Genomic DNA, 18,980 nt, shown 5'->3' on the forward strand with positions numbered 1-18,980 from the left:
CCTTCGCCTGTGGTGGGAGAGGCTCACAGTTGGCTTTGTCACAGTTCCTGGCCACCACAAAGGCAGTGCAGTGTCATGGCCACTTGCTGAGCATGTTTGGCACTGGACACGGGACAAAACCAGTGAGATGTGACCTGTGCCCTTGGGGAGCTTTGTTCTGAAGCTGGGGGGAGAAAGGGGGCCTAGAAATATAGGCCTTCGGCCTTCGTGAGGCTTAGTACCAGGGACACAGACATGAAATGAGAGTGGAGGACCTGGAGCTGAGCCAGCAGAGTGAGCCGAAGGCCCTGGGAAGCACTGCCCTCCTCTCCCCATATGAAAGGACCTCTTTCCTTTTCTGTTGAGCAGACTGTCAGGATGCTGTGCTGACAGATTGTAAACTGCCTGCACAAATCCTGTTATGTTAAATGTAGATGGGTGACGTGACACCTCTTCCTGGACAAGAACTCTTCAGAAACCTTGTTTCTTGTTTTGTCCTTTGCATGGGCGTGACCCTCTGCCATCTCACGTCTTCCTGGCAGGTTAGGAGAAAGGTCATGTACGCCCAGGTGGACTTCACTGCTGTTCCGCTCACTTCCTTCCCTGCCTCCTCACGATCCCTCTCTAGGGTCTGACACTTGCAGAGCTATCTTGATGGCCTCAAAATAGCATTGTCACCTGCCACATTATTCCATCACTTTTATGAAATTATTTGCAACCTAGAAATAGCTTTCTTTGAATTGTCTGGTATGAACTGAAGCATCTGCCTAGGGGTGGGTTAGACTGCTTAACTTTGTTCAGTTTAGTAACTGTTGCTGAATTAGCAGTAGATTTCCCAAGCTTTCCCTTCAATTCCACTTCCCTCCTTCCTCTCACTGCCCAGCCTGCCCTCTGTCCTGCCCCTCTCTGGCTTCTCATACCTCTCCTTCTCCCTGCCTTCCAAGGAACTTGGAACAGAGACCTTGGGATACTGCACGGACTTCCAGGCGGTGCCAGGCTGTGGAATTGGCTGCAAAGTCAGCAATGTGGAAGGCATCCTGGCCCAGAGTGAGCGCCCACTGAGTGGGCAGGCTGCTCCCCTGAAGGGGATTGGCAGCCCTCCAGGAAAAGGTATTCCTGACCTTTGTCCCCTCAGGTCAATCTGCAGTGGTGGGCCAAGCCACAGGGAGTTCTATGCCTGGCCCACCTGTGCGTGGCTTGTGGCTGGGCATTCCACATCTGCCACCCTCAGGAAAGCCCACAGTTTCTCTCTGGCATGATTTCACACACCTAAATGTTGATGTTTCTGGCAGACCAAAGTAATGTTGACTTAGATCTATAGAGAATCACTTCACTGATCTGTAATTTTGAGGTCCCCCGCCTTTTTCTGGTACTGGGGATTGAACTCAAGAACTTGTGCTTGTGAGTCAGGCAGCAGCAGCACTGAGCTAAATCCCTGGCCCCGAGTTTCCCCCTTTGTAGCCCAAATTGAAAATCTGCCTTTGTTCTCCCTGTTTCCTTCCGGTATGGGTAAACTTTCATGGGGTGTACAGTATTTACAGAGCTGACAGAAAGTCAGGGGAGCAGATGAGAACTGTCTGCTCGAGTCAAGAAGGGTTGCTCTTCAGAGTGGCAGCTGTCTTTCTGCGTTTAAGCACAGCTTGCCAGCTGTAACCTTAGGTGGGTGGAAAACACTGACAACCTCAAGAACTCGTGTTTAGTGTTTTTTTCTTCATTATGCTGGTAGCTAAATCTTGACTTAAGTGGTGTTGTTAGAAGCCACCCTCCCCTTCTAGCAATTTAAAACCCCGGAGTAACCATCAGAGGATTCAGACTGGTGGGTGCAGTGGCACTCCAGGGACACGCGCCATTAGAAGGTGACATGGGAGTCCCACTTGGCTTTTTTTTTTTGGAGGCATAGTTTTAAAATGTGTTTTAGAAACAGACTGACCTGGTTAATTGTTGATTCACCTTGGGTTATCAGTGAGCCTAGTCATAAGTGCTCTGGACTGGCAGAAACCTAACTGCTTCGGACCCGTGTAGAAGACGAGTCAACAGATACCTTAAAGGCAACAGTAATAAGGATATTACATGATGATGAATATGTCTACAGCATTTTTACACCTGTAGCATGTACTACTAGCACTCTATTTTCATTTATATCCACATTTTCTACACATTAGTTGTACTTTTTCCCTGGTCCTCTAAAGGTGTTGTTATAAGAGGCATCTATAGGTTTTAGTTTTTCCTAATCATTAAATGGCTGTTATGTTATGAATGTTAAAACCATTCCCAGCTCTTAGTCCATCATGAAGTTGGACTATTAGGAATAACTCCTTTCTTTGAATAGATACAGCGCCCCAGACTTTCTCTGTGCTGATTGGAAACCGTGAGTGGATGAGGCGCAACGGCTTAACCATCTCCAGTGACGTCAGTGATGCTATGATCGATCATGAAATGAAAGGACAGACAGCCATCCTGGTGGCGATTGACGGTATCTCCCTGCCTGAGCCTTCCTCCTCTCTCGTAGAAGGCCATTTCCTGGGCATGTCAGGCAAAAGAGGCCTTTTCTTTCTTCCTCCTTTCTTCCCTCCCTCCCTTCCTTGTTCTCCCTCCCTTCTCCTGAGGTCTTTACCTGTTCACTGGCTCTGTCTTGGCCAGGAGCCAGCTCTGGCTCTCCTGCAAGCCCCCTGTTGTTGGAGTGCAGTGTTCACTGTCATCTTTTCTCCTGCCCAGATTGGCAGTTTAAAGTGATCCTTCTCACTCATCACTACAGACAACACAGGAACCCTGTCCCTGAAAGGTCGCTGTAGGATATCTTTAGATAATGAGGTCCCTGCAGCTCCCTAGCATCTGACTCGCACAGATTGGTGCACACAGAGCTTCTTGTGACTCCGTGTGTCTTCACACCCAGGTTGTATCCTGGGCTGTCTGCCCCAGAGAGAGCAGAGATTTTTATTTGCTTCACGCCAGTTTCTGCTAAGAAGTCAAACTCTGCAAATAACTAATGATGGCACCACATTCTAGTACTCCAGTCAGATGTCTTCCTCTTTCATTCTGTCTTTTTCCCTTCTCTGAAATCCTTACAAACAAGTCAACTCAAGCCAAAATCAGCAGAAGTAGGGAGGCCCTGCCACGCACCCTTCACTCTCCTCAGAATCTTCCTGTATCTATAAAGATTTTCTCTCCTGGAGGCTGAGGCAGAAGGATCACGAGTTTGAGCTCAGCCTGGGCAGTTTAGTGACTTAGTCTTATCTCAAAATTTATATACAGAATTTTTTTAGGGAAATAAGGGAGTACTGATTTTCTAGTTTGGATGTCCATCATTTTAACATTTGCTGTATTTCTCATATTTTAATAGCAAACATGTAAAATATATATTGAGTTCTTATGATGCAGTAGGCACTTTGTAACATATGGAACTGGTAGAGAAATTTGGAAAATTTAGAGAGTTGTAAAGAATACAGTACATCAGTTAGAGTTCTACCCCTCACCTAGCCATCTTGAATTTTCAGTTTCCTTCCAGACTCCTAGATGCCTCTAGAACCCAAACCATAACACATTACATACTTCGGTGTTTCATTTTTGTGTGTAACATTATATGATGAGCACTGTTGCAGACCCTTGCGTCTTGCGCACTGCCCTGCACCTTTACTGACCTTGTGTGGTTTCCCCCAGGTGTGCTTTGTGGGATGATCGCCATCGCAGATGCTGTCAAGCCAGAGGCTGCCCTGGCGGTGCATACCCTGAAAAGCATGGGTGTGGATGTGGTTCTGATCACCGGGGACAACCGAAAGACAGCCAGAGCCATTGCCACCCAGGTATGGCTGGGGACCAGTGATAGCTTTCTCCTATAAAATTACAAATTGTGTTGAGCTCACAGAAGTGGACAAATTAAGCACTGGTGCTCATCTTTGCTTCTGTTCTTCTCCCCTGCTATGCAACCTTTGAAAAGCAGTTCCGTGTTCTTTGACCATTTCCCAAAAAGATTATGGCTTGAGGGCTAAATAAAAATGGTCTCACCTTTAGTTCAGGGAGTATTTTGGTAGCTCAGCCCACTTGTATGCCCTGGACTCTGGGCAGTTCTTCAGCAGCCCTTGGTTTGTGAGGACAGCACAGTGCTGGCCCCACACAGCAATAGCTCTGGTGTGGATTCCTGGAAGCTATACTCCTGCCCCGCTCCACTCACCCAGATGTGACTGTGAAAGGTAATTGCTTCTTGTGGGGCAGCAGCAATACCTCTGCTCTGCATGGCCTTCTTTCCTGCTGATGGATTTGCTGAGCATCTCCTTGCTTTTCCCAGTTAAAACGTGTTTGTCCATTCAAGAAGCACTTAGCAAGCACCATGAGGATGACAGATAGGCATAATGCCAGGCTCCGCAGCTACAGGGAGGAATAATTAGGGGCTCTGCTTTTGGAGGGTTTATGACCTTGCAGGAAGGGTGGACCCATGACCCAGTATAGGCTGGAATGCTCAAGCACCCAGAAGAAGTGCACAGGGGACCCTAGGAATGCCAAGGAGTATCCTACCCTTACCCTGGCAAGGCAGGAGACAGCTTCCCAGGGGAGGGGATACCAAGCCCAGAGCCAGACGAATGAAGAAATGGGAGGAAGTCTGAGGAAACTGAACCTTTCCCGGAGCGCGTCCAGCCTGAGCACCCCTGAGGGCTGCAAAGTGGTGCAGGGACCCGTAGGTGCCATTGCTGCTGGATGGCACAGTCTTGAGTGTGGCACCAGCTGCTGGCCAGGAGGTGGGGCAAGACCTTGGAGGACCAAGGAAGCAGACCCGGAGAGCTTAGTTCTCATCCTCAGGGTCCACTGGAGAAGTGAAGCAGGACAGTATCACAACTCAACGGTTGCTGTTCTGGATAGATGGCTGACATAACATTCGGAAAAGAGTTGGGTGGCCAAACCAGGAACAAGCAGGCCAACAGGGAGAGCACAGGGTGGGACCCTGTAACCTCCAGTCTGTGGAACTTGGTTGACTGAGATGATTGACTGAACCTAGAGGCAGAGAGAGGGGGACAAGAGTGACTCTTGGCTTCTGCGTGTTTGGTGTCTTTTGCCAACAAAAGGCAGGATTTCTTCTCCCTTTAGGTTGGTATCAACAAAGTGTTTGCAGAGGTGCTGCCTTCTCACAAGGTCGCCAAGGTCCAGGAGCTCCAGAATGAAGGGAAGAAAGTCGCTATGGTGGGCGATGGGGTGAATGACTCCCCAGCCTTGGCCCAGGCCGATGTGGGCATCGCCATCGGGACTGGCACAGATGTTGCCATTGAGGCGGCAGATGTGGTTCTCATCAGAGTGAGTTTGGCTACATCCAGGTGGCAATGAGGGCTGAGGGCAGTGGGCCGGGCCTCTTATGCATCATGCTCCTGTCCTATAGAACGACTTACTGGATGTGGTGGCCAGCATTCACCTCTCCAAAAGGACCGTCCGCAGGATCCGCGTCAACTTGGTGCTGGCACTGATTTACAACATGGTGGGGATACCCATCGCTGCAGGTAGGCTGGGAGAGCTCTCACCTGCTGTGCCACCTTTGGCTTCTCTGGCAGCCAGATAGGTCTCTCTCTGCCAGGTCCCTGCTGAGCTTGGTGAGTTGTACACCTCCTTAGCTGGCTGGCTAGGCACAGTAAGTGTCGAAGTGTTGGTTTTTGTTCCTGCTTTATATGTCACTGAAGGTAAATGAGAAACTGCTGAGAAACCCCAGAGCTTCATTCACTCTGGTCCTTTCTCCAAAGCTGGTGAAGGTGCATGGCCACTTATTTACTGTGGCCCTCTTTTTTGAACCACTTTTTTTTTTTCTCACTGAGTTTATTGGTACATCTTAGGTATACAGTACAGTTACATTCATCATTGGGATCTTGAACCACTTATTAAGACATGTGGTCTCAAGACTAACCTTTAAGGAGAGGTATGGGGAGCCTGCTGTTTGCTGGACACAATGATGGACCTTGAAAGTGAATAGTATCCAGGTTTTACTCTGACTCACACAGATGACCATGAAGAGAAATCGTTTTTCTGCTTTGTAACTCCTCTCTCTCCTTCTGTCCTTGAATCCTCTGAACCAAGCAGGGAGAAGTGCAAGTCAGCACTTCTGCATGGGCCGAGGGGACCTTGAGTTCTTAAATATGACCTTTCCACCTCAGTTTCCCTCTTGTGTCAAAGGGGTTAGTGGCAACTCCTATAACAGAGATTGTCAAGCCAGCCTTCGCCTCCAGGCCCCGGGAGTCAAGCAGGTGTTCTTCTTGCCCCAGAGCCAGCTCAAGAGCTTAATTCCTTCCTGTGGCTGAGCCTCTGCCATGGACAGTGACTATCCCTCGACTGGCTTAAGGTTCCTGTCTGCCTGGAGCCTGGCTCTTACTATTCTCTTACATGGTGTTAGGAAGCAGTGGAGGGCAGATGGTCTGTGTAGACGAGGCCTGTGTCCACGGACAGCTTTTATCCCCGTGGGACCGAGTCTCCAGGACAGTTGGTCCCTGCACCTCTGCTGCTTTCCCTTCTCCCTCTGTGCTTGCCTCCTCCCTGTCACTGTGGCTCCTGCTTCCTGAGTCAGGTAGTGTCACCTGTGCACAGTTGGCCAGGACAGGTAGAAGAGGCCCAGTTCCCTTCAATAGGACCCACCACTAGCTTGCTTTCTTTCTTTCTTTTTTTTTTTTTTTTTTTTTTTTTTTTTTTTTTTTTTTTTTTTTTGAGACAGGGTCTCACTATGTAGTTGGGACTGACCTGGAACTCACTGTGTAGCCCAGGCTGGTCTCGAACTCACAGCGATCCTCTTGCCTCAGCCTCCGGAGTGCTGGAATTACAGGCGTGCACCACCACGCCCGGCCACAGCCAGCTTTCTTGATGTCCTTACCTCAGTTGGGCGCAGTGTCCTCTGGGTGCCTGAGGAAGGAGCTGCTCAGGGTGGCTGCACATGGGCTCCCTGCTGTCCTCAGGACAACAGGTGAACGCATGCCCTCCCCTTGACAGGTGTCTTCATGCCCATTGGTATCGTGCTGCAGCCATGGATGGGCTCAGCGGCCATGGCGGCCTCCTCCGTGTCCGTGGTGCTCTCTTCTCTACAGCTCAAGTGGTGAGTTCTGGGCCAGGAGCACTTGTCCGAAAGTCTCCCAAGGTCCCTTTACCCCCTGCGCTTGCTTCCTGGGTGAGAACAGATCGATACCCTTGTCTCCATTCACCTGAGGCCATACTGCAGGGCAGCCCGCGGGGTTTGTGCTGTGATGTGTCAGCAGTGCACAGCTGCCATTTATGGGCTGTTCCCACTCTTGTGTCGAGTGGCCATTTGTGTAAATATTGTGTAGACATGGGATCCCTGAATGTTGTTATTTTGCCTTTTTTTAAAAGTTGTTCACTTATTTATTCATGCATTTGCTTAACAAAAGTAATGGCAGCCTACGTTCAAGGTATTTGTCTAGGAAATTTCTAAATCATGTAGACTTTATCTGAACATGGGAGTTCAATGTCCTCTTCCTTTCATACCTATGAGGTTTTAATACTGCCTGTGATTGAAAGGCTTGCTTGAGAGGCCTTCACCAGGCTTTAAAAAGGAAAGGGGAGCTTTATGTCCAAAGTGGCTCATATACTCTTGGATTTTTGCCTTCCAGCTACAGGAAGCCCGACCTGGAGAGGTACGAGGCACAGGCCCATGGCCGTATGAAGCCCCTGAGTGCATCCCAGGTCAGCGTGCATGTGGGCATGGATGACCGACGGTGGGACTCCCCCAGGGCCACACCGTGGGACCAGGTCAGCTATGTCAGCCAGGTGTCTCTGTCCTCCCTGACATCTGACAAGCTGTCTCGGCATAGTGCCACTGTGGATGATGGCGGAGACAAGTGGTCTCTGCTCCTGAATGACAGGGATGAGGAACAGTACATTTGAAAGCTCTAGGAGCACAGATCCAGGGCAGGCCGGGTAGGTCCTCCTGTGAGGACTCACATTGCTGGCTGTGGTTGGGCCAAGCACAGTACAAACAGCATGTGGAGGTGAAGCTTGCCCAAGGCCCCCTGCCCCCTGGATGTTTCCATTGTCCCTCCCTGGATCTCTGGGCTTTGTTGAGGTGCCATCAGAAGGGGCTGGGCAGAACAGCCCTTTGTGTGTCCTGCTGGTGTGGGGCAAAGGATCCTGGCCTTCCTGGGCTGTTAGCATGGAGCCTTTCTTGGAAGCAGAAGAGGAGAGGAAATCAGTGCTCCTCACAGACCTCTGCCTCTGTACCTGAGAGGACTTCTTGAGAAATAAACACACCCATTAGGACCAAACAGTCGGCTGGGCCTCTTCATGAACTCATGGTGAGGCTGTCTGACATCGTCTATGTGTCTCATGGGTCTGAGACCACCATTTACCTCACGTGCACCTGTTGCCTTCTACTGGCAGTCTCTTCCTTTTCTCCTCTTCTGTGTGCTTGGCCTCCTTCACACTGAGGCAGGACTGCTGCCCTTGGGCATCTACAATGCTCTGGCCCCTGCACTCAGACTGAGCCTGCCTCCTGCCTGGGAGCTAACCGTACCCCCCTTCACACCGAGGAGAAGTCTTTTTTGTTGCTGAACAGCTCCTGGGGAGTCCTGCTGCTGCTGATGCCCCACTAAAATGAGATTTCTGAGCCTGACCGGGAGTCCAAACCCAGCTTTCTTCAAGGCCCTGGGACTCGTGAGCCTGGACGCTCTGTGGGGGTCATGTGCCTAAGGGGCCTCCCTATTACCTCGCAGGGCCCAGTTCAGCCCTGGTGCCTGGAGTCCCCGGGCTCCCTGGCCTGTGTGCCTGGCAGAAATGCCCTGTGAGAGGACAGCAGTTCATGTGAGCCTTGTGTGTGCTGAGTGGTTAACCGAAGGGCAGCACAGCTCCCCAGGGGAATGTCTGCTTTTTTTTTTTTAATAGCTTATAAAAATACCACCAAGTTGATAATCTTTATTTCACAAAGATACACAATACAAGTAATACAAAAATCCATACATTCTATGGTTTCTAAACATTTACCCCATTAATAGTTTTTGTGAGAGGCTGTTGTCCTTCATGGTTCAGAGAAAGTTTAGATGACTGACGTTTGTTAGAGCCCCACTTTCTTCCTTTCTACCCAGCAAGTTAGTCTGTTCAGAAGTCTTGCCAGATGTTTTGTTCGCCTCTCCCTGTTACTGCTTAACCAACAGATTTCATTCTGTGGTTGCAGAGTAATCTGTTAAGTCTCATAATTCAGGGGCTATCCTACTGACCAGGGCCTATCCCATTTGGATGGGTCTATCCCCGTTTCTCTCAATTCAGATCCAACTGTGAGTTGCATGTTCTTTCGCTGCCAGTTTAAATCTTGAATATGTTTCCTTACCTTCCAAAGCTCTTTCTGCATATGTTCAGTCATATGAACTAGATTTTTATTACTTTGCAGGCATTCCATCCATGCTGTGAGGTTACTTCTAGATTCTCTATTCAGTCTGCTTCATGCTCTCAGTGAGTAATAGAATTTTTTACACATCCCTGCCATGCAGTGATGTCACTTTTCTGACCCGAGGCAGAGGCTGGAAGCTCATATCATTTCAAGGTGAGCAACTCAAATGGTTGTCAGTTTCAAAAGTAAAGTAATCTGGGGCTGTTAAGTAGCTCAAGGAATTCTTAGGAGGTTGGTATCTGTGAGCTTCCTCCTTTACCAGCGCCACAGCTGCTCCCCACACGCCTGTTGCTTCTGAGCCTTGATCAAAATGCAGCAGGGCACCCGCTACTACCTCTCTGGCCACCAACCCCATGCCTGCCTTTGCAGGGACTGTGGTCTCGCCTGTGTTTTCTGAGTCTGCAATGTCCACTTTTACCCTTCAGTAGCTCTTGTGGTTTTAGCGGGTCAGGGTGGGTTGAGTTACAGACTCTGAAGTCTGGTGATTGACGAGACCCCCTGGGAACAGGGTAACAGAATCAGATTACTCTTAAGATGAAACCTGGGCACACAAAATACTTTTATTTATTGAGTGTCACTTATTTGCCAGGGGCAGTGTTAGTACTCTTTGTCGGTTTTACTTCTAATCCCCCACAAAGTAGCAAGGTAGCTATTTCTGTCCATATTTTACAGGCAAGGAAACAGGCCAAGAGAGCCTACTTACTTCTCTTGCCTGTTATCACACAGCCAGTATACATGCCATCTCTGTTGGCTCTGAAGGCTTTTCTGTAATTCTGCTACTGCCTTATCACTTTGCTTAACTAGAAGAGCACGTTTTCCAGGTGATGTATTAGTTGTACCAACTTAGAATGCATGGGCTGGAATGTAGCTCAGTGGTGCTGTGCCTGCCTGGCAAGCACAAGGCCCCTGGTACTAGAAACAAAACAAAACAAAATAAAACTTAGAATGAAGTTGTAATGCATTCATGAGATCATTTCACGTTCACTTTGGATAATCAGTTTCAATTTTAACATATAGTATAGTTTTTTGCTAGGTTTTATATTCTTTCTTTCTTTTGTTACGGGGATCGAACTCGGGACCTTGCACTTGCAAGGCAGGCGGTGGCACCACTGAGCTACATCCCTGGCCCTGGGTTTTATGTTCTAAAAGCCAAGTTCAGGGTTTTGTTATGTTTCATTGTCTGCAGTCTTCCCTTTTCTGCCAGCCCTTTCCCACTATCCATCCCCATTCTGTCTTTCCTCTATTCTTCCTCAGGAAATATTTCTTATTTTGAAATTAGGCTAATGATTTTCTAAAGAATCTAATTGTGTTAAATTTTAAAACTTCTAGAACCATTAATGTCACATTCATATATAGAATTGAAAATACTTATATAATGGTACAGAAAGTAAACTTGTAGATGTTAGCGTACCAGGAGTTTGGAGGTCAGATAACAGTTCCTATTTAAAAAAACATTCCACACAGTATGAGAATAAAGTTTCATTTTGTTCATCTAAAAACCTGCCTGTGGCTGCCTCTGTCTGTGGGCAGCTTCTTGGAGCGAGTGCTGCCTGCCTTTGAGGAGCAGTTCTGCTGGTCTCTGGCTTGGCCCGGTGTCTCTGGAGGCACAAAGATGGGATTTTAACAGTGGGGGACATGAGATGGCCAGAACCTGTCAATGTGCCCTGCCCTGCATTGGTCTGAGCCTCTCTCCTGAAGGCCAGAGGTGGCCAGGTTCAGTGGCGCACGGGGACAGCTCTGAGAGGCAGCCCCACTGGGCCGACATGGGCTTTGATTGCCCTCATGTACATGTTTGCAGTGCACAGGAATCAGGAGGGATATGTTGGAGCTCCTTCGCTCTGAAGGACAAATGTGGGAGAGCAGTAGAAAAATGTGGACCAGTGGGGTCTGCTAGGAAGGCTCAGGGGGCCCTGAGTTACATCTGAGGAGAGGTAGTGGTGTAGTTTGTCATCCAAACCAAGATACATTTAAGAGTGGAGGGATGCACTGTTAATTATTACTTATTATGCCAAGACAGCTAAACTGAGCCTGTGGAGACAAATTGGGTCATGTCAGTTTCCTTAGGAAGAAAATGGAAATCTGGCGGAAATGGGTCATGCCTGTAATTCCAGTCCTTGGGAAGCTGAGGCAGATGGACATGAGATTGAGGCCATCGTGGATACCAAAGTATGTTTGAGACCAGTCTGAGCTGATAGTGACACCCTGTCCAAAAAGGGGCAAAGGGGGAGCAACACTGTGAAATCACCATCAACACAAACTTTTTTTAAAGGTAGTGAAAATTTACATTTATTTCAAAGACAAAATGAATGAGCTTTTTTTTTATTAGAAGATAACTCCAAAAGTGTATAATTGATAATATGAAATAGGAAGAAAGAGGCTAAAGGAGTAGAGGAAATGGGAAGGGTAGGGGAAAGGAAAGAAGAGAAAAGAAAAAAATATGAGAAAAGGAAAACGGGAAACAAATCTTTGTAAAGAGGGACAGGGGAATGGGGAAAAAATAAGAACCAAGACCTGTCATGTAAAGGTACAAGATCCCAATGATGAATGTAACTGGACTGTATACCTAAAAAACTTAATAAAAAAAAAAGAGAGAGAGAGAACTCCAAGACTTAATAATGCAAAAAATGTACTCAGTGGGCTGGGGATGTAGCTCGGCAGCACAGCACCTGCCTGGCAAGCATGAGGTCCTGAGTTCGATCCCTAGTATCAAAAAAAAAAAAAAATGTACTCAGTAAAATTAGAGAATTTCCCAAACCTTGAAAAAGATATAAACATCCAGGTACAGGAGCCATTTAGAATCCCAGAAAAGAACCTCCTCGATCAGACTTTAATTAAAACTTCAAGAGCACAGAACATTGGGCCAAAGGTGCAGGGTGGTGGCTGTGGCTGAAGGGCTTGGGGTGACGTGTGCCACTGTTCTGCACGGCTGCTGGGTTCTCCATCTGCTCCTGGCCATGGGAAGAGGTAGAGCCTTGAAGGAAGGAAATCTGGACCAAAGGAAAAACATTCAGAGCCATGCAAGCCTCCTGGAACCAGCTGCTAAACTGTCCAGGAACTGCAAGTGGTGGGGATGCTGAGCCGCCCACTGTGTCCGCCCAGGAGTGACCGGAGGCGTCCTCGTCTTCATTGTGTCCAGATATGTTCCATCCTTGACGGGAAAAGCCAGGCTGCAGAAATCGAAGGCGAGGTGTCCATCTCTGCACTCGTGGATGTGTACAGAGTTGTTCCCCGGAGTCGCTGCCAGTGAAGCGAGGCAGCCTGCTGATCTAGCGTGGAGTCTGCAGAACTTAGACGTAGCTCCTCCCCTGACTTCTATCTCTTCAAGTGGTTCTGAAAAAGTCTTCCATATGTTTTGACTTTGGTGTGCAACTTGTTCCGTAGCACATAGCAGGTATTGAATAATGAAACATTGTTTGCTTAGTTGCTAAATTCAGTTAGTTTTCTTTTATTATTTGTAATATACTTTAACTTAGGCACTCCAAATACTTATTTGCTATTAGGTTTTTAAACTTTGTTTTCTTTTAATTCATGTTATTAGCTTATGTGGTCCTCTTTGGGTGTTTTTCTTATTTTACTTTTATTAGTACACATTTGCCATACACAGTGATCACAGTCACCATAGGGAATTTGTACCTGGACATAGCATGTCTTCATTATTTATTTCCCCATTCCCCTCCCTTCACCTCCCCATTTACAAAAGCTTTGTTTCCATTTTTCCCCTTCCCTTGTGTCTTTTTAAAATCTCTTTCCCCTTCCTTCCCTCTGCTCCACTCTAGTTTGATCCTCTTCTCATTTGTACATGTTTTTCCTACTTCCCAATATCCCCTGTTGGTTTCTTACTTACCCTTTGATTTTCTCATACAAGAGAAGCAATGTGATATTTAAACTTGTGCATCTGACTTATTTCGTTTAAAATGATGGTCTTGAGATGTGTCCATTTGCCTATATAAATGACTTGGGCTTATCCCTCTTTATGGCAGAGTAGTACTCCATTGTATATAAATACCACATTTTCATCCATTCATCTGTTGATGGGCATATGATCATGTGGTTTTTACTCTGGGCTTTGTTAATATGGGGTATCACATTTATTGATTTGTGTATGTTGAACCATCCCTACTTCCCTGGGATGAATCCTACTTGGTCGTGGTTGTATTATCTTGATAATTTGCTGCATTCTGTCTGCCAGTATCTTATTGAGGAGTTTAGTGCCTATGTTTATTAAGAAGGGTTAGTTCTCTTTTTTGGTTGGATCCTTCTCTGATTTTAGTATCTGGGTAATACTTCCAGGGAATGACTTTGGGACTATTGCTTCCATTTCAACTTCATTAAAGAGTTTAAGGATTAGTGGGGTTAGATCCTCTTTTAAATTCTTATAGAGAATTCAGGAGTGAATCCATCAGGACCTGGGCTTTTCTTTGTTGGTAGGTTTTTATTATTATTATTACTTCTGTAACTTCGCTGACTATTACAGGATTGCTGAGAATTTTTATATCTTGATTCAGCTTTGGTAATTCATATATATATTTATAAATCTGTCCATTTCATCTACATTTTCCATCTTGTTGGAGTACAGGTTCTCAAAGTAGGCTCTGATGGTCTCCTAGATTCCTGCAAGATCCACTGTGATTAGCCCTTTTCATTCCAACTGTGTGGACTTGGGTCTTTTCTTTCCTTTTTTTGATAAGGTTGGCCTAGGGTTTGTCTATTTTATTTAATTTTCAAAGAACCCAACTTTTTGATTGATTGTTGTTTTTATTTATTGCCTTTTCTTAGTCTCAATTGTATGCTTTTGGTTTAACTTTTCTTCTTTTGCTAGAAGCTTGAGGTTCAACATTAGCTTATTTATTTGAGCTCAGTATGCTTTTATGATGTGGGAATTCACCGCTATAAATTTCCCTAATAGATCTGCTTTCATTGTATCCCATAAGTTCCAGTATGTCATATTGGCATTACCATTAATTGTAGAAATTAATGTCTTCTTTCATTTCATCTGTGACCCATTGGTTCAGGAAGGTATTATTTAATTTCCATGTGTTTATGTAGTTTTTATGGTTTATTTTGTGCCATTTCAGTTTCATTGTACTATGATCTGATAATATGCATGGGACAATTTTAGTTCCTTTGCATTTACCTAAGCATGTTCTGTGAGCTAGTATGTGGTCTATTTGGAGAAAGTCTCATGTGCTGTTGAGAAGAATGTATATTCTATTGTATTGGGTGGCACACTCTATAGATATCTACTAAATCCATTTATTTAAAGTGTTTTTTTTTTTTTTTTTTTTTTTTTTTTTTTTTTTTAAATTCTGGTGCCAGGGATGAAACTTAGGACCTCACGCTTGCCAAGTAGGCACTGTGCCACTGATCTACATCTCAGCCCTAATCTAAGTATTGTGATAGTGGGGCATTAAGGTCCTCCATTATAATTGTGCTTATCTGATTTTTCATATCTGTTAGCATTTGTTTTATATAGTTGAGTGTGCCAGTATTTGGTGCATATATATTTATGATTGTTATCTCTTCTTCTTGGATTGTTCCTTTAACAAATATGTAGTGACTTTTTTTGTCTCTTGTGATCAGTATTGGCTTGAAATCCACTTAGTATGCAAGTAGAATAGCTATCTCTGCTTTTTTCTGGGTTCCTCTTTCATAGAGTATTGTTTTCCATCCCTTGACATTTAGTCTATGAATTTATTTTGACTTAAATGTATTTCTTGTATGCAGTATATTATTAGATCTTCTTTCTTTTTTTTTTTTTTCAGCTTTAATTGAGTTTATTGGTACATTTTAGGGATACAGTACAGTTACATTCATTGTTGGGAATTTGTACCTCTACATGACAGGTCTTGGTTCTCATTTTTTCCCCTTGTCCCTGCCCTCCCTTCACCCCCTCTCCCCCTCCCCATCTACAGACACGTTATTTCCATCTTTTCATTATCTCACTTTTCTTTCTTTTCCCTTATTACCCTTCCCCTACACATCCCACCTTCCCTACACCTTTAGCTCCTTTCTTTCCATTTCTAAATGTCAGTAATCTTATTAGGATCTTCTGTATTATTGCAGATTATTCACACCAGAGAGACTATTCGGTATTTATACATGTGTGCCTTATTTATTTCACTTAGGAGTATATCTTCAATATATATCCATTTTCCTATGAATGAATCTATTTTCTCATTCTTTATGGCTGAGTAATATTCCATTTTATAGAAAAACCACATCTTCTTTATCCAGTTTCCAATGGATGGGCAAATGTAGATCTTGTTTCTTGATCCATGCTGCCAATCTGTTTCTTTTCATTGGTGAATTGAGACCATTCACATTCAGGGTTATAAATGATACTGATTTGTCCTTGTCATTATATTATTTTCCTATTGTTGTTCCTTTTCTTTCCCTTCTGTTTAATTGCTTGCCTTGTCTGGTGAATTCAATCTATTAGGATTGTTGGAATTGTTCTCTTCATTGTCTTTTTAAAGAATATCCTTTAGAACTTTTTGGAGTGCTAGTTTGGTGGTCATGAATTTATTCAGGTGTTCTTTATCATGAAAGTGTCTTATTTCTCCATCAATTTTGAAAGATAACTTTTCAGGGTATGTCAGTCTAGGTTGGAGGTTGTTTTCCTTTAGGGCTTGAAATACTTTGCTCCAAGCTCTTCTTGACTTAAGGGCTTGTGTTGAGGAGTCTGCTGTGATCATGATGGATTTTCCTTTATAGCTGATTTGTTTCTTTTCTCTAACAGCTTTTTATATTCTGTTCTTATGTTGAATTTCTGGCATCTTGACTATTGTATCCCTTGCTGTAGTTTGGTTTTTTTTTTTTTTTTTTCTGATCATGCCTAATTGGAGTTCTATATTCCTCACTGTCTATATGTTAAATTCTTTTTCCATGCTTGGAAAGTTCTCTGCTATTACTTCCAAGAACAGTTTTTTTTTATGCTCTTTGTGCTGTCCTCTGATTTTCTGTTGATTCCACTTATAATCTTATATTAGTCTTGCTTGAATTATCTAGCAGTTGTTGGATTGATTTTTTACTATTTTTAAGAAATCTTTCATTTGATGATCACCAACCACAGCCCTGTCTTCTATCTAGATCTGATATTCTATCATCGCATCGGATGACTCTGCTGTGTATGCATTGAATAGAATTTTTAATCTCCTGCATTTGAGTCTGTTTTATGGAATCCAGTTCTTTTTTATGTTGGGCGTTAATGGTTTCTGTGTCTTTTCTAAGCTCCTCTATTTTTAGAAATCTGTATCTACTCTAGATTCTTGAACCATTTCCTTCATTACGGTCATCGTTTCTAATTATCTGTGTGATTATTGCTGTTTTGATTTTGTCAAGAGATTTACTCATCTGTTTTGTTACTTCTACTGATACCATTTCAGAAAGGTCAGCTGGGTGCTTTTGATTTCTTTTACCTCATGGCCCCCTGGATTTGCCTTGGGTGAGTTCAGGATATTGGTTTTATCTTGCTTCCATGTTTTCTCATTTTCTATTTGTTTGTTTTCTGCATTGAGCATTGTAAATTGCTTATGGTAGGTAGCTCTATTAATAGTATCCAGACCTCTTTAGGAAATAACTACTTTTCAGGGATGTCTTCTAGGCATAGATGACTTTTGGCCTTTGAGTCTGTCAGGATCCTGTGGCCAGTATCCTGCATCTTCTGCTTATTAGGGATGCAAGGTTGCAGCCTGTTTGGCCTAGTATCCAGGTTTTTGGTACTGGGTTATAGCCTATTTATGACTCCTGGACCATCTAGCTATTGGCATACAAGAAAGATAAATTGATCACAACTGTGTCACCTTGGTTAAAGTAGCATAATCAGTAATAACATTAGCATCAGACACAGACTGGAAATTACAAACTGTGATAACAAATAATTTACCACCTTTAACCCTAGCTAGGTACAAGATTTTGTAGTTATATAACAAGATCTAAGACAAATCAGAAAATTATATATAGTAAATATCCACTCAGTAGAGCAATTTTACTTAAGGGGAGCAAACTTAAAAGGTAGAGAAGGAAAACATACAAAAATGAAAGAAGAGAAAGAGATTAGAAGCAAGGCTGAAAGACGAAGATTACCCAAGCCTCAAGAAGCTTGAAAGGAAGAAGACAGAAGGGAAAGAAAGAAGGAAAAAAAACAAGAACAAAACAAGAAAATTATTAAAAACGCTGTTCACACACAAAGTAACGGATGGGGGGGGACAAATGAACAAAACAAAACAAAAAATAACAAAAGCAAAGAAAAAAAAAAAGAAATTTCTCTGTGATTTCAAGCCTGTGGTTATCACCTGGGTCTAATTCAAGTTATGACTCTGCTCTCGCTAGAAGACAAGGGAGACATTCAGAGCCTAGATCCATGCTGGGTAATCCCAGCAAGCTGGCAGTAGGATTAGGGTGAGATGCCAGTTTTTAGACTTTCAAATCCACAGAAATTGAGGTTGAACCTGCCTTCTGTTTGTGGGAGTGGGGCCTGATATCTCCTGCCGTACTGACCACAGCTCCCTGACCATGGACATGTCCTGTGGTTGTCCCTCACCCAGTCACTAAGGCAGTTTAGCACTGGGGACCCTGAGATGAAGCCAACCTTCAGCTACTCTGAACCTCATGTTCAGTTGACTCCTCCCTAAAATGGCACCCAATCAGGCACTCTATGCAGTGGATATGGCAGACACTTGGACTGGAGCCACTGACTAGCTGTTGTGCATGGCATCCACTGCTCCATTCCAATGGTGCATTTCTCCCTGAAGGCATCTGATGTCACCCACTCTGTAGATTGAATCTTCTTTTCTTCTGTTATGAACTAGAAGCCAAGAAGAAAGTGGGGATTGCCCCTTCCTTTTTCTCTGTTTTGGTCTGTCTCCTCAGTTTCTCTGTAGACTCCAGTTTTCCCTTCAAATCCTTCCTGGGCCCCAGGGATCCACATCCCTTCTTTTCTTCCCCAAGTTATTATTTTCCAGTGTCTGGATTCTGAATCTTGGAGAGGCTGATCTGCACTGCTTACTACTCTGCCATCTTCCCAGAAATCTCAAGATTTATATATATTAAGATAGGAAAGGAAGAATGTTCTGTGGACTTAGAGTGGCTCACTGAGAGAAGCTCACAGTGGTCGCGAGGTTAAACAACACAAATTTTTAGAATTTTGTCCTAATTATAGGTGCTAGAGACATGCTGATGATGACATAATCCTTTACCAAATTTTCACAGTTCTCCCAGTATCCATGTCCTGACACCAGTTTTTCTCAGTTAAGTCATAAAGGTGATTATCTTGTGGCTCAGTATGGCCAAAGAGTTAGATGGCTAGGGCCAGGTGGGCTGTGTGCTGGTATATTACATGCTACCGAGCGGCCCTTGGACTCAGTGCCACCAGGTATGAGATTTTCACAATATTTGTATGTCCCACTATAGAAAGGCAGCAGTGGTACCACCTAAGGAAGGACTCACTTTTTGTTTGTTTTCTTTTTTGAGACAGTCTTGATACGTAATTCTGGCTGGACTTCAACTCACTGTGAGGCCCCAGACTGGTCTCAAACTCATGGTGATCCTTCTGCCTCAGCCTCCTGAGTGCTGGGATTATAGGTGAGTGTTAGCACACCCAGCTAGGAAGGACTCACTTTAAAGAAGACAGATGCAAAAAAAAAAAAAA

The 18,980-nt window shown here is 44.6% G+C and overlaps 1 protein-coding gene, 1 long non-coding RNA gene and 1 pseudogene across 4 annotated transcripts in view; 2 read left to right on the forward strand and 1 right to left on the reverse strand.

Moving 5' to 3' along the window:
- The window catches only part of Atp7b (ATPase copper transporting beta), a 76,969-nt gene extending 65,332 nt beyond the window's left edge, over positions 1-11,637 (forward strand). For 2 of the 3 annotated variants that reach the window (XM_010636618.2, XM_010636617.3), the window contains 7 exons: positions 924-1,089; positions 2,309-2,452; positions 3,637-3,779; positions 5,056-5,259; positions 5,342-5,459; positions 6,928-7,030; positions 7,563-7,836. In XM_010636618.2, the coding sequence (XP_010634920.1) occupies positions 924-1,089; positions 2,309-2,452; positions 3,637-3,779; positions 5,056-5,259; positions 5,342-5,459; positions 6,928-7,030; positions 7,563-7,836 (1,152 nt within the window). Of the gene's footprint in view, positions 1-923; positions 1,090-2,308; positions 2,453-3,636; positions 3,780-5,055; positions 5,260-5,341; positions 5,460-6,927; positions 7,031-7,562 lie in introns of all 3 variants that reach the window. The other variant, XM_010636616.3, reaches the window with a different exon arrangement.
- Positions 9,149-10,068, reverse strand: LOC104870848 (annotated as a pseudogene).
- A 6,721-nt stretch (positions 11,638-18,358) lies between the features above and the next one.
- Positions 18,359-18,980, forward strand: LOC109118440. Its single transcript, XR_002025758.2, has 2 exons — positions 18,359-18,704; positions 18,807-18,980. It is a non-coding gene; the product is annotated as an uncharacterized LOC109118440 (long non-coding RNA).

This window comes from Fukomys damarensis, unplaced genomic scaffold (assembly GCF_012274545.1).
Source record: "Fukomys damarensis isolate Sample0158 unplaced genomic scaffold, DMR_v1.0_HiC HiC_scaffold_38, whole genome shotgun sequence".
Classification (NCBI taxonomy): domain Eukaryota; kingdom Metazoa; phylum Chordata; class Mammalia; order Rodentia; family Bathyergidae; genus Fukomys; species Fukomys damarensis.